Source organism: Lathyrus oleraceus, chromosome 7, assembly GCF_024323335.1.
Source record: "Lathyrus oleraceus cultivar Zhongwan6 chromosome 7, CAAS_Psat_ZW6_1.0, whole genome shotgun sequence".
Lineage (NCBI taxonomy): Eukaryota > Viridiplantae > Streptophyta > Magnoliopsida > Fabales > Fabaceae > Lathyrus > Lathyrus oleraceus.
The window spans coordinates 233,171,891-233,186,316 of record NC_066585.1 but is presented as its reverse complement, the minus strand read 5'-3'; the positions used below and the strand labels follow the sequence as shown (position 1 = coordinate 233,186,316).

Genomic DNA, 14,426 nt, shown 5'->3' with positions numbered 1-14,426 from the left:
ACTCGACACAAGGCGAGACTCGTGGCTAAAGGATTTCTTTAAAAAGAAGGAATCGAATTCGATGAAGTTTTTGCACTTGTTGCTAGGATCGGAACAATCAGGTTGGTTGTTGGTCTAGCAAACATGAACAACTGGAAGATGTGCCAGATGGATGTGAAATATGCATTATTGAATAACCCCTTAGAAGAAGAAGTTTATGTTGCACAACCAGTTGGGTTTGTGAAACATGGTCGAAGCAACCACATCAAGATGAGGTTCCAATATCTTCGAGATTAGGTAGCAGATGGGAAGATGAATGTAGAACACTACAGAATTGAGAATCAGATTGCAGACATCATGACGAAAGGAGTGCGGGTCGAAGTGTTCAGAAGACTAAGAGCTATGATGAATGTAGATAGCTTAGACACAATGAATTAGGTGGTGTGTTGAATTGTAATTCCTTGTGTCGAAGCAAGTTGCTCGACAGAACAAGGAAATGTCGAACCATCTAGTGTGTTGAGTTGTGTTAGTGTCGAAGTGTCGAAGCATGTTGCTTCACACAAGATTTCGACTTATGCTTATTTTAGTAGTGTTAGCTATTTTGGATTTTTATAGTTTTGGGCTTTGCCTTGAGATCCAAGTTAACCTAAATCTATAAATAGAGGGAGTAACCCTTATTTTGTAGTAAGAAGTGAATAGAGTATTCATAACATTTCTCTCTGCAGAATTTTATTACTCTTCTCCTTCATTGTTCTTTACACTTTCTTTCTCCATTGTTCTTTTCATTGCTATTGTATGGATAATAACAATCTTGTTCATCAAGATTGATTGAAACTCTCCATAGATTTTGAGGGATTTCCAACAAATTGATGTTTTCCTGAACGGATAAAAATATATAGTGAAAATATTGAACCTCTCAATTTGATTGATAAGACCATGTTATTTTAAGATACATACAGAACAAAGATACGTGTCTCCCCAGTCGAGAGTCAAGTTTCTATTGTATAGGATTGTAGGGATAAGAAAAAAGTAGTATTTTTTTTCTGTCCAAGTTACCATATTTCGACATAACAACATGGCAGTATCAATACGTGGAGCAAAAGTAAAACAAAAATCCAAACGGGCAAGACAGAAAAACAGAATTATTTGAAGGGGGATTATGGTCATTAACTAGTCTCAACTTTTATGTATATGCAGTTTTTTTTTTTGGTTAAGTAGTTCGAACTCGCGCTCCCACACCTGATGTCCCTGTACAGCTTGCCAACTGAGCTGCTTTAATAGGACTTTTGATCAAGAAGGAGGAGGAGGACCAACCAACTAGTGTTGCAAAAGGGTAAGTGGGATAATGACATCATATTTTAGCTCGTGTTTAATATGATATGTGCATCCTCTCCAAATACCAAGATATACTCAATAAAGATAAGACACACACTTCCTCTTTCACTAGTTTTTTTCTCTTCATCACAAGTCAAAATAACATAATATTGTTTCTGTTCTGCGGAATACTACTTCCTCTGAGACACATACATACAGAGCAAGAAAAGCCTTGCAGCAATGTCTGCTCTACCTTTCTCAACAACCTGCAGGCATTCCAACCCACCTTTACATCCACATTTCAAATCAAGCTTCACAGGATTCGGTCAAAGAAACAATATTTGGCAGTTGTGTGTCATCACAAAGTCAAGCTCCAGTAGAGCTATAAGAAAGCTGCGTGTGAAGAATGTTGCCAGCGACAAAAAGAAGGAACTGAAAGAACCACTCACCGGACAAGGTTGCTAGCTGACATTTACTTTTGTTTTTTGATTCTTTCTTCACTCCACTTCTTTTCGTTGTGCATTGTTTTGAAAGGTTCTTAAAAGTAAGTGGTGGGAACCATGGTTATGCTTAAGCTTATATCGAATTAAACTCTCAGTGCACATTATGGCTAAAAAGACTCCTTGGCGATGCTGTTTTCAGTTAAAAAGAACTAGCAACACATTGAGCAATAATTCCATAGCCAATATAGCAGTGTTCTTTTTGAAGTTAAAAGGAATTCTAGATTTTCTCACCGTCTTTATGTTTATATCAAACTTAAAAATCCAAGATTTATGAGTATTGTAGTCCTACAATATTGTTTCTTCTTCTTCTTCTTCTACAAACATGCTCCTAAATGTTAGTTCTTTATTGCTAACACTCGCAGTTGCAGGCACTTCAAATGAATTTGTACCAGATTCTACAGCTATAGCTTCAAGCATCAAATATCATGCTGAGTTCACCACATCTTTTTCACCGGAGAAGTTTGATCCCAATAAGGCTTTCTTTGCAACTGCGGAGAGTGTCCGTGATTCCCTCATCGTAAATTGGAATACAACATATGAGTATTATGAGAGGATTAATGTTAAACAAGCTTATTACATGTCTATGGAGTATCTACAGGTTTATATTGAGTTTCCTTTCTGAAACGCAGCTAATTTCAATTGCATATGAAAATTAATTAAATTACTACTTTTTTCCCCCAATTATGAAGGGCAGGGCATTGTTAAATGCAGTTGGGAATTTACAACTCTCAGGTCCTTATGCTGAGGCCCTCAGAAAGCTTGGTTACTGTTTAGAAGATATGGCTAATCAGGTTTTTTCCTATTATCGTTCTAATTTGTTTGTTGTGTTTCTCTTATTGTTAGAAACGACAAAGTGATTTAAGTCGTCACTTTTTTGTTTATCAATAAGTCATTCTGGTATGTAAAAGTAAGTTGAGCGGGGATAATCCCTTTCTTTCCATTTCACGATATTGTTATTTGTCATCTTGAGGCTTTCTCTTGACAGCAACGGTTACGTTCATATTTGACACAAGATTGTAAAAAACTTGGTGTTTTTGAAAAAATGTTTTTGTTAGGAAAAAAGCAAGTATGTTTAACAGTAACATGTATTCATCTTGTGTGGAATCATACTGATAAAAAACCAATAAAAGCTACAGAAGAACCACAAACCTTTCAGGAATAATAAGATAGTAATATGGATATACTGCAAATAATTAATCGGAACTTATTTAAAAGCGAACTCGCATACAATCCACAGGAGCCTGATGCTGCTCTTGGGAATGGAGGATTAGGCCGGCTTGCTTCTTGCTTCCTAGACTCCTTGGCGACGCTGAATTATCCTGCATGGGGATATGGACTTAGATACAAGTATGGTTTATTCAAACAGCTTATAACCAATGACGGTCAGGAGGAAGTTGCTGAAAATTGGCTTGAGGTATTGTTATTTATATGGATATTCTATTGGAAAATCGGTGAGAAGCCAAATTTTCATATTAGTGAAGGCATGTTTGTTTTTTAAATGTTCTAACTTCTATCACTCTTTTTGGAAGCTTTGCAAGTTCTTCTGCACAGTGAGATTCACTGACTGGTGTGTCTCTTTATAGATGGGGAATCCCTGGGAAATTCAGAGAAACGATGTTTCTTATCCAGTTAGATTCTATGGAGAAGTTATTTCAGGGCCAGATGGAAGTAAACAGTGGACTGGAGGAGAAAATATATCGGCTGTTGCTTATGATGTTCCAATACCTGGATACAAAACTAGAACCACCGTAAACTTGCGATTGTGGTCCACTAAAGTTTCAACTGAAGAATTCGATTTGCAAGCTTTCAATACTGGCGATCATGCCAAAGCATACGCTGCGATGAAGAACGCAGAGAAGGTCTGTAGCAGCCTTGTTTCTTTGTGGTTCATACATTTGCATCTAAGTTCGGTATCTTCCTTTCAACTTTTTGAAAGCACATTCCGGAAGATTCTAAATATCCACTACTGATTTGAGAATTTATTGCATAAACATGAAGTAAACCTTATTGTCTTCATGAATCACTTATGATGCTCTTTTTTTCTATATTTTATTGTTCATTGTAATCAGATCTGTTACGTTCTATACCCTGGGGATGAATCAATCGAAGGAAAGACTCTACGGCTAAAGCAACAATATACATTATGCTCGGCATCTCTCCAGGATATTATTGCACGTTTTGAAAAGAGATCAGGAAGGACTGTAAATTGGGAGACCCTCCCAGATAAAGTGGTGGTACAAATGAACGATACTCACCCAACACTTTGCATTCCCGAGCTGATTAGGATTCTGATAGATGTTAAGGGTTTAAGCTGGGAGAAAGCTTGGGATATTACTAAAAGGTGCTTCTTTTTACATCAACCGTGTATCCAATTTATATTTGAAAGATATCAAGCCATTATTAGGACTTCTAAGTACTTACAATTTTAGTAGAATTGATTTAAGTAGTTCAGCTTCTACTTTTTTTCAAGTATTAGCATGCGAACTTATACAGATAAACTGAGTTTCTATTTTCAAAATTTACAGCTTCTCAGTAACAATATTTCTAATGTATCCGTGGTGCTTTGTAGAGTCACTTTCCAATATAATTACTACTTTGATCACTACACTTACATTGATCCCTATTTTGATGGCTGTTTTGTTAGAACGGTTGCTTACACAAACCACACAGTTCTACCAGAGGCACTGGAGAAGTGGAGTTTGACGCTTCTGCAGGATTTACTTCCTCGTCATGTGGAAATAATAAGAAAGATAGATGAGGAGGTAACGTTGAAAAACTTATGTGGCTTTGGTGTTCAAATTGTTCTTAATTCATATGCCCGTCAAATGGCCTTTATGAAATTCTATATCTAATGTCCAGTATCTTTGTTTTCTTGACCAGTTTATACATGAAATTATTTCTGAGTACGGGACTGGTGATCTTAACTTGCTGCAAGAAAAGCTCAGAAAGATGAGAATACTTGAAAATATTGAGTTGCCTGATTCGGTGGCTGAGCTGCTTAATAATACAATTCCTGCTGTTGATTCTGTCGAGGAAATTGATGTTGATGATAATGATATAAAGGCAACAAACAAGAAAGACGAAGATGGTGATGATGAAGATAAAGCGGGGGAAGACCTTGTTGTAGAAAACAAAATAGAAATGACATTCAAAGTTGATCGAAAACTGCCGATGATGGTTCGCATGGCTAACCTATGTGTTGTTGGTGGATTTTCTGTGAACGGAGTAGCAGAGATTCACAGTGAGATTGTAAAAGAGGAAGTTTTTAATGAATTTTACGAGGTGCTAAAGCCAGCAGATTCTTTCTCTGTTGATATGAACAATGATTTATTGGAATTGCTAGGTATACACATCCATAAAATAAGATACTCATTAAATTTTTCTGTCATTGATATGACAGTTGTGGCCTGAGAAATTCCAGAATAAAACAAATGGGGTAACACCTAGAAGATGGATCCGTTTCTGTAATCCCGATCTTAGTAAAATCATAACCAAATGGATTGGAACAGAAGACTGGGTAACAGATCTTGAGAAATTGGCTATACTTCGCAAGGTAAATCAATTTAACTAAACATTGTTAGTAATATCCGAATTAAAAAAGTTCTATGCAGTAACTTCCACACTTCGCAAATGGAAGCAAGCATTATAGTAGTCGAATGTCACATCACATATTTTTTATGCTCAAATTCTATGTTTTTATCTAATTCGTATATGTTCATTTTCTTATGGATGAATTTTTCTAACAGTTTGCAGATAATGAAGAATTACAATTAGAGTGGATGGAATCAAAGAGAAGAAACAAGATTAAGGTTGCATCATTTATCAAAGAGAAAACGGGTTATGTTGTCAGTCCCGATGCAATGTTTGATGTACAGGTTGGTTTTCTGCCATCAAGAATTTCAATTATTTCTTCTCCTGTTTTAGTTAACATTTGAATAATAGCAATGCTGGCAGTGTTTCATGGTTAATAATATATGGCACATCTATTTTCAGGTGAAACGTATCCATGAATACAAACGGCAATTACTGAATATCATGGGAATTGTTTTTCGGTACAAGAAAATGAAAGAGTTGAGTGCTGAGGAAAGAAAACAAGTATTTGTTCCTCGGGTTTGTATTTTTGGTGGGAAAGCATTTGCGACATATGTTCAAGCCAAGAGGATTGTAAAATTCATCACAGATGTAGGAGCCACAGTTAACCATGATCCAGAGATCGGAGATCTTTTGAAGGTATAAGTCAAACTCGGGTGATAGATAACTGGACACATTAAAGGCATTCCAAAGATTTGGTTGTCTTGTTCATCTGAAGTAGTTAACAAATTTGGGCGATTCTTCGTACGTAACAACACTGCAGAAAAAATAGAATGATAGGATGTTAGCAGAAAATTTGAGGCGGTTCTTATAAAGGGTATTAAACTATCATCATTATCTACTTTTTTATAAGACTAATCGTGTTCCTGGTCTTAATCTGCAGGTTGTATTTGTTCCCGATTACAATGTCAGTGTAGCTGAAATGCTAATTCCTGGCAGTGAACTGTCTCAGCACATTAGGTATAGATAAATTGTTTTTAACAAAATATTTTACAATAAATTTAGCAGTTTTTGTTTCTGAATGCTTTTTTTTTTCGAGCATTTAGTACAGCTGGTATGGAGGCCAGTGGAACAAGCAACATGAAATTTGCAATGAATGGATGCGTACAAATTGGAACTCTCGATGGGGCTAACGTAGAAATAAGAGAAGAAGTTGGAGAAGACAACTTCTTTCTTTTTGGCGCACGAGCTCAAGAAATTGCAGGGTTAAGGAATGAAAGAGCAGAGGGAAAGGTAAGCTTTAAAACAATCAGAAAACCAGAATAATTGGTTCAATGCAATAGTTCGTTTTCTTTCACAAAATATATCATCTAATGTTCGATAAAATTTGACGTCTATAGATCCTTTAAGTCGAAGCCAACAAAATTATGTGGTCTGTTGTATAATGTATGCAGTTTGTACCAGACCCGCGGTTTGAAGAAGTGAAGTCATATGTTAGAAGTGGTGTTTTTGGCAGTTATAACTACGACGATTTGATAGGATCTTTGGAAGGGAATGAAGGCTATGGCCGTGCCGATTATTTTCTTGTTGGCAAGGACTTCCCTAGCTACTTGGAGTGCCAAGAGGAAGTTGACAAGGCATACCGGGATCAGAAAGTAAGTAACAACAAGTCATGAACAAAACATAATTAGTCTATTACCTTGTCGAGTCTGTTACGAAGATTAAAATGTACAAACCATGACATATTGATGTGTTGTTGCAGAAATGGACAAGAATGTCAATATTGAACACAGCTGGTTCGTATAAATTCAGCAGTGACCGGACTATTCATGAATATGCTAGAGATATATGGAGAATTGAGCCAGTTGTATTGCCTTGAAAAGTTATACTACATTCTTTGGTCTATGCAATAAGCCATATTCAACTTATTCCTTCTCTCAGAATGAAGTTCAAGAAAGACTCAAAAACTGTGGACGAAGAGAGTTCTTTTGAATCACCAAACTAGTTGAAGAATCATCTTTCAACATTTGTTGCTCTGAGAGGGTATATGTTATCTTCATAGAATTATTTTCTGCAAACGCTAGATACACAAATTGATAATCCTACTCATGCTAAGTTAATAAAAGTCGCACACGGTTGAAAATTGTGAATGAATATTTTCTATTAGGTTCTCTTCCTTTTATAGCGATACTGATCTCCTTATTTGGAATACACAATTAAATACCTTTAAATGTGATTGACTCGGTTGCTAATCGTGACTGAAATTCAGCTTGATGGCCTAACTTAATTTTCAATCTTATACTATAATTATGCACCACTTATGGAAAGAACCAATTCTTTATCTTTAAAGAATTGAAATGAGCAGAGATCATGGCTGTCACAAAGTATCATTCAATTTAATTCATTCTATGTATCACAAATCAATCCAATTCAAATAAATTTAAGTGATACGATAATGTGTCTCATGTCACTTCAGAAACATCTTTCTCATCATATATTAATAATAACATAAACAACATAAAATAGATAATAAAATTTAACAGAAACATAATCGATGCTGATAATGTGTCATACAATACGAACAATAAATTATACATATATAAATTCTGATTATCTTATAATGTTAACATTTTACATAATCAGCATCCTTTCTACATGGCCAACAAATGTCTTGGACGATAAATTTTTAATTAACGGATCCACTATCATCAAATTTGTATCAATGTGTTCAAATGATAATTTTTTGTTTATGCTCTTCTTCTTTCACTGATAAATATTTCAATTCCATGTGTTTAACACCTTTAGAATACTTATCATTCTTAAAGAAGAAGACCGCTGCAGAATTATCACAATAAACTCGTATTGTCTTAGATATATTGTCGATAATACCAAGCCCTAAGATGAATTTTCACAACTACAATGATTTAATTGTGGCCTAAAAGCATACCAAAATTATGCCTGTTAGAAATTTCGGAAAGATTAAAGGGATCCAGGCTTGAATCGTGAACGCAACACTTTCCTTATAGTATTTCAAGCACTCTCGATTGTCTTAGAGTTCTGATGCAGGAATACCCAGGATAATTCAGCCTTATCGAGTTTGCGTAAGACCGGCGAAAACTCGAATGCAGCGAAGAGCGTCTGGAATTATTTAGAGGATTTTTCGAATTTTGTATATTGTATTCTGAATCCGGATTTATGCTTTTATAGGCCATGTTGATATTGTTTCACAAGGAAGCGACCCTTGGTGAACCAATGTCCTTTTCCAATAATCATAATGGTTGGCCTGCAGCATGTTTCACCAACAGTTGCATGGTTTCGTCTTTGCAACATCTCATGAAGAGTTACAATCTCTGAATTCAAAATTCAAAATTCATGAAGAGTTATCTCATGCATTTATTAGCATTAACTCACTTCCACCATTTGTCATTTTGGAACACACTTGTATTTAATAAATTACAACAATCCCCCACTTGTTCTAATAATGACAAATCCAATTCCAGAATATAGAAAGCAAAAAGTGTTAATACAGTTAGGTATCTTTCGATTTGAACTTAACCTTAGTAAAGACAACGCAAAGCCTAATCGGAACGTTAGGTAGCTATGCTTTGAACCATTATCCCATGTGATCAGACCGACGTTGCTATACACACACTTTTAGAGGTTCTTCGCCTACATATCTCGCCTAGCACTATTTATGGCCATGTGCTTTTCCTGTTTTCATGAATTTTTCATGAGAGAAACTCCAACTCTCACCTTAAGACGGCACCATCTTGAAGTTCATATAGGTGAAGCTCAATTCGTATCTATTTCTTGAGATACGTATCCTCCTTGATATAGAACGTCATTAAGAGTTTCTTTGAAAACTCAACCCTCAGTTTGTAATCGTCAACATTATCGCGGAATGTTGCATAACTTTCCGAATCAACGACTTGTTGTTACCCATTGAATCTTAGGTTAAGATGTGTTAACTTCATATTGGGTTGCTATCATTGTCGGAACCCTTATTCAAGGAGTTTTAATTCCATACCTTTCGAGGTAGTCTTTACTAAATCTCTGACCAGTGGTTTAGTAAATGGATCAGCCAAATTATAGCTTGTTTGTATATATGTTAGTGAAATGATCCCATCCTTTATCATTTTTCTCACGAGAGAGTGTCTAAGACCTATGTGTCTAGACTTTCCATTATACACTTCACTGAACGCTCTAGCCAAGGTGGCTTGACTATCACAATGTATCAATACTTTTGAAACATTGCCTTTAGCTAACGGAACCTCCAATAAGAGGTCCCTCAACCATTCCGCTTCTTGTCCAGCAGACGTAAGAGCCACAAACTCTGATTCCATGGTTGAGAGAGTAATGCATGTTTGTTTCTTGCTTTTCCAAGAAATCGCACCTCCAACTAATGTGAATATCCACCCAGTTGTAGATTTATAATCTCCAACACTTGATATCCAACTTGCGTCAGTATATCCTTCTAGTACGGCAGGAAACTTACCATAATGAAGGCCAAGATTTTTGGTCTTTAACAAATATCCGAAAATCCTAGTTATGGCCTTCCAATGTTCATCATTTGGATTGCTAGTAAATCTACTCATCTTACTAACTGCAAAAGCTATGTCAGGTTTGGTGCATTGCATTAAGTACATTAGACATCCAATTGCACTTGCATATTCCAGTTGTGCCACGGTTCTCCCATTGTTCTTTTGAAGTTTGACACTAGGATCGAATTGAGTGTTTACTTCCTTAAAAGTTTAGGTGTTTGAACTTTTCCAACATTTTCTCAATACAATGTGTTTGATTAAGTTCATAACCCCCACTATTTCGTTTTACTTTGATCCCTAGTATAATGTCAACTAGTCCAAGATCTTTCATCTTGAATGTGGAAGTCAAAAATTTCTTTGTTTCTAATATTCCATTCATTTCATTGCTGATAATCAACATGTCATCAACATATAGACATAGAAATATCACAACAATTCCGCGCACCTTTGTGTACAAGCATTTGTCACAAGAGTTTGGAACAAACCCATTTGAAATTATGGCGGTGTCAAATTTTTGATGCCATTGTTTTGGTGCCTGTTTTAAATCGTATAAAGACTTAACAAGTTTGCATACCTTTTGTTCATTTCCAGGAAGCATGAAGCCTTTTGGTTGCTCCATGTAGATCTCCTCATCGAGATCTCCGTTTAGGAATGCTGTTTTAACATCCATTTGATGAACAATAAGGTTATTCAAGGAAGCTAGTGCAAACAAGATTCTAATTGTCGTAGTTTTTGCTACCGGTGCATATGTGTCAAAATAATCGACACCTTCCTTTTGTCTAAATCCTTTTGCTACTAGTCTAGCCTTGTAGGTGTTTAATGTACCGTTACTATGATACTTTTTTCTAAACACCCACTTGCATCCAATGGGTCTTGATCCCTTCAGAAGATCAACTAGTTCCCAAGTATGATTTGACATAATTGAATCCATTTCATCTTGGATAGCATCTTTCCAAAAAGAAGCGTCCCTAGAAGCCACTGCTTCCTTATATGTTTTAGGATCATCTTCTACTTGAAGAAGAATAGGAATTTTATGAACATCATTCTTGTTATTTCCTTCAACTAAATAAAGAGAAATGAGTTGGGAATTGATTTCATCTGGTCCTAGATCCTTAGTTTTCCGTTCCCTTTTGCTTCTCCTTGGTTCTGATTGTGTTTCAACAATTCTTGTCGAATCTTTGTCACGAGATTCTTCAATTGTGGGATTTTCAGGTCCCTTATCCTTTGTGATGAGATTTTCAAAGAATTCCACATCTCTGGATTCAACGATTACATTAGACTCTAGATTTAGAAGTCTGTATGCTTTGCTATTTGGTGCATATCCTATGAAGGCACATCTGATTCCTCTAGGACCCAATTTTGTCCTTTTGGGATCCATGTTCTTGTAATAAGCTACACACCCCCACACTCTGAAATAACCAATACTTGGTGGTCTTCCTTTCCATTTCTCATATGGAGAAATACCAGTTGTTTTTAAAGGAATCATGTTCATTATGTGACATGCGGACAATAGTGCTTCACCCCATAAATTAAATGGTAATTCTGAATGCATTAACATAGCGTTTATCATCTCTTGATATGTTCTATTTTTTCTTTCGGCCATGCCATTTTGTTGTGGTGTGCGGGGCGCAGAACATTCGTGTATGATGTCATATTCTTCACAATATGCATCAAATTCTGCTGAGAAATATTCTCCGCCTCTATCGCTCCTAAGTACTTTTATAGTTGTACTTAATTGATTTTCTACTTCTGCTTTATATGTCTTAAAGGCATTAAAAGTATCATCTTTATGCTTTAAGAGATATACATGTGTGAACCTAGAGCAATCATCGATAAACGTTATAAAATAACGGTTTCCCCCACGGGTCAACATACCATTAAATTCACACAAATCAGAGTGCACAAGATCTAGCACGTTTGTTTTTCTTTCAACACTTTTGAAAGGTTTCTTTATCATTTTTGATTTAACACATATTTCACATTTTCCGAAATCATGAATGTTGCATGATATCAAACCGTATTTAATTAGTCTATTCATAGTACTAATACCAATATGTGCCAATCTAGAGTGCCATAAGGAAATAGATTCAAGCATATAAGTAGAATTAGAAATTTCATTAATAATATTGTCGGTAGTACAAAGTTTGATCATTCCTTCAGCGGAATATCCTTTTCCTACAAATATACCATTACGGGTCAATATTAATTTGCCTGATTCATATACAGATTTAATACCCGGTTTTCCCAATAAGTCCCCACTAACAAGGTTTCTATTCATATTAGGAACATGAAGCACATTAACAAGAGTGACTTTCTTTTCGGAAGTGAAGTTGAGTTTGACGGATCTTGTTCCAACGACTTTAGATCGCACTTCATTTCCCATTTGCACTTCTTGTCCATCATTGACTTCGGTATAGGTTTTGAATGTTGTTTTATCATAAGATTCATGCACAGTTGCACATGTGTCATACCACCATCCTTGCACTTTGCCTTTGATTGCCATAATTTCGCCTACCGTAGCGATTATGTCGTCATCGGCATGAACAACATTGACCTCATTTTTGGACTTATTGTGCCTGCAATCTCGAGCATAATGTCCGGGTTTGCCACATACATAACAACCATTTTTAGTACCTTTTGGTCCGCCAGGATTTTTGAACTTGTTGTGTTCTTTCCTTGGGCCGAGATGGTTTTTCATGCCATCATATTTTTTCTTTCCTTTAGCGGCAACAGCATTTGCTTTAGCAAATCCAGCAGACTCAGTTTTTTCTCGATCCTTCGTTTCCTCATCGATACGAAGGTGTTTCTGAAGTTTCTCCAAAGAAAAGTCCTCAGAACTATGCAACAATTTCTTTCTGTATCCTTTCCACGAAGGTGGCAATTTTGCTATTATTGCACCGACTTAGAATGCTTCAGGAATGTCAATTTTCACAGCTTTTATTTTATTCACGAGAACCTGTAACTCGTGTACTTGTGCAAGAATCGGCTTGGAATCCAACATCTTAAAATCAAAGTATTTAGATATTAAAAACTTTTTCGTACCATCTTCTTCGACCTTGAATTTGAATTTGAGTGCGTTCCAGATTTTCTTTGCGGATGCAGTATTGTTGTAGAGATCATAGAGACGATCAGATAATGTGTTCAAGATGTGTCCACGACAAAGCAATTCATCTTCTTTTCGTTTCCTTCTCTCCTTTTTTACTTCATCAGTGTCATTCTCAGTTGGTTCTGGAATTGTCTCCAGATCAGGATCCAAGACATATTGAATTTTCAGGGCGGTCAGGAGAAATGTCATTTTGTCTTGCCAGCGGGTATAGTTTGTTCCATCGAATAGATCTAACTTAACAGGGTCCTGATTCATCAGTTTGATGCTTGAAACAGAAGCGTCGGTGGCCATGCTTGAAATACTATAAGACTGTTAGAAATTTCAGAAAGATTAAAGGGATTTAGGCTTGAATCGTGAACGCAACACTTTCCTTATAGTATTTCAAGCACTCTCGATTGTCTTAGAGTTCTGATGCAGGAATACCCAGGATAATTCAGCCTTATCGAGTTTGCGCAAGACCGGCGAAAACCCGAATGCAGCGAAGAGCGTCTGGAATTATTTAGAGGATTTTTCAGATTTTGTATATTGTATTCTGAATCCGGATTTATGCTTTTATAGGTCATGTTGATATTGTTTCACAAGGTAGTGACCCTTGGTGAACCAATGTCCTTTTCCAATAATCATAATGGTTGGCCTGCAGCATGTTTCACCAACAGTTGCATGGTTTCGCCTTTGCAACATCTCATGAAGAGTTACAATCTCCGAATTCAAAATTCAAAATTCAAAATTCATGAAGAGTTATCTCATGCATTTATTAGCATTAACTCACTTCCACCATTTGTCATTTTGGAACACACTTGTATTTAATAAATTACAACAATGTCTCTATAGTATAAATAGCAATGATAGACGGTTTTCCACTCTTCTATAATATTGTTCTTCTAGCTAGAAGAAAAACATACCTAAATGTGAAATTTTTTAGTCCACCCATTCCGCAAAATTTGAATCCGAATAGTCAACCACTTCAAGATGATCCAATATTTTATATGTGAGCATATAATCTTTGATGTCTTATAAATACATAAAAACCTTCATTGCGGCTCTCTATTGTCCATTCTAAGATTACTTTTATATATATATATATATATATATATATATATATATATATATATATATTACCAATTTTTTAACAGAAAAGAGATATTCTTAAATTTTAAGAATAAATTTTGATTTAATTCTTTGTTATAATCTATATATATATTTTTTAACAGAAAAGAGATATTCTTAAATTTTAAGAATAAATTTTGATTTAATTCTTTGTTATAATCTATATATATATATATATATATATATATATATATATATATATATATATATATATATATATATATATATATATATATATATATATATATATATATATATATATATATATATATATATATATATATATATATATATATATATATATATATATATATATATATATATATATATATATATATATATATA

The 14,426-nt window shown here is 35.2% G+C and overlaps 1 protein-coding gene across 4 annotated transcripts; it reads left to right on the top strand.

The window, feature by feature from the left end:
* The first annotated feature begins 1,234 nt into the window (after positions 1-1,234).
* On the top strand, positions 1,235-7,503 carry LOC127106106 (alpha-1,4 glucan phosphorylase L-2 isozyme, chloroplastic/amyloplastic). Of its 4 annotated transcripts, none has more exons than XM_051043387.1 (15): positions 1,247-1,750; positions 2,159-2,394; positions 2,486-2,587; positions 3,034-3,210; positions 3,380-3,655; positions 3,866-4,137; positions 4,441-4,558; positions 4,677-5,078; positions 5,197-5,349; positions 5,543-5,671; positions 5,790-6,026; positions 6,271-6,347; positions 6,434-6,620; positions 6,782-6,982; positions 7,090-7,503. In XM_051043387.1, exons 1-15 carry the CDS (start codon positions 1,534-1,536, stop codon positions 7,204-7,206), a joined length of 2,901 nt encoding a protein of 966 aa, XP_050899344.1. In that variant the 5' UTR covers positions 1,247-1,533; the 3' UTR covers positions 7,207-7,503. The 4 variants fall into 4 exon arrangements, 3 of the variants coding, with proteins under 3 accessions (XP_050899344.1, XP_050899345.1, XP_050899346.1); XM_051043388.1 differs by having other exon boundaries at positions 1,253-1,750; positions 2,165-2,394; XR_007795275.1 differs by lacking the exon at positions 7,090-7,503 and having other exon boundaries at positions 1,235-1,750; positions 6,439-6,620.
* Positions 7,504-14,426: the final 6,923 nt, after the last annotated feature.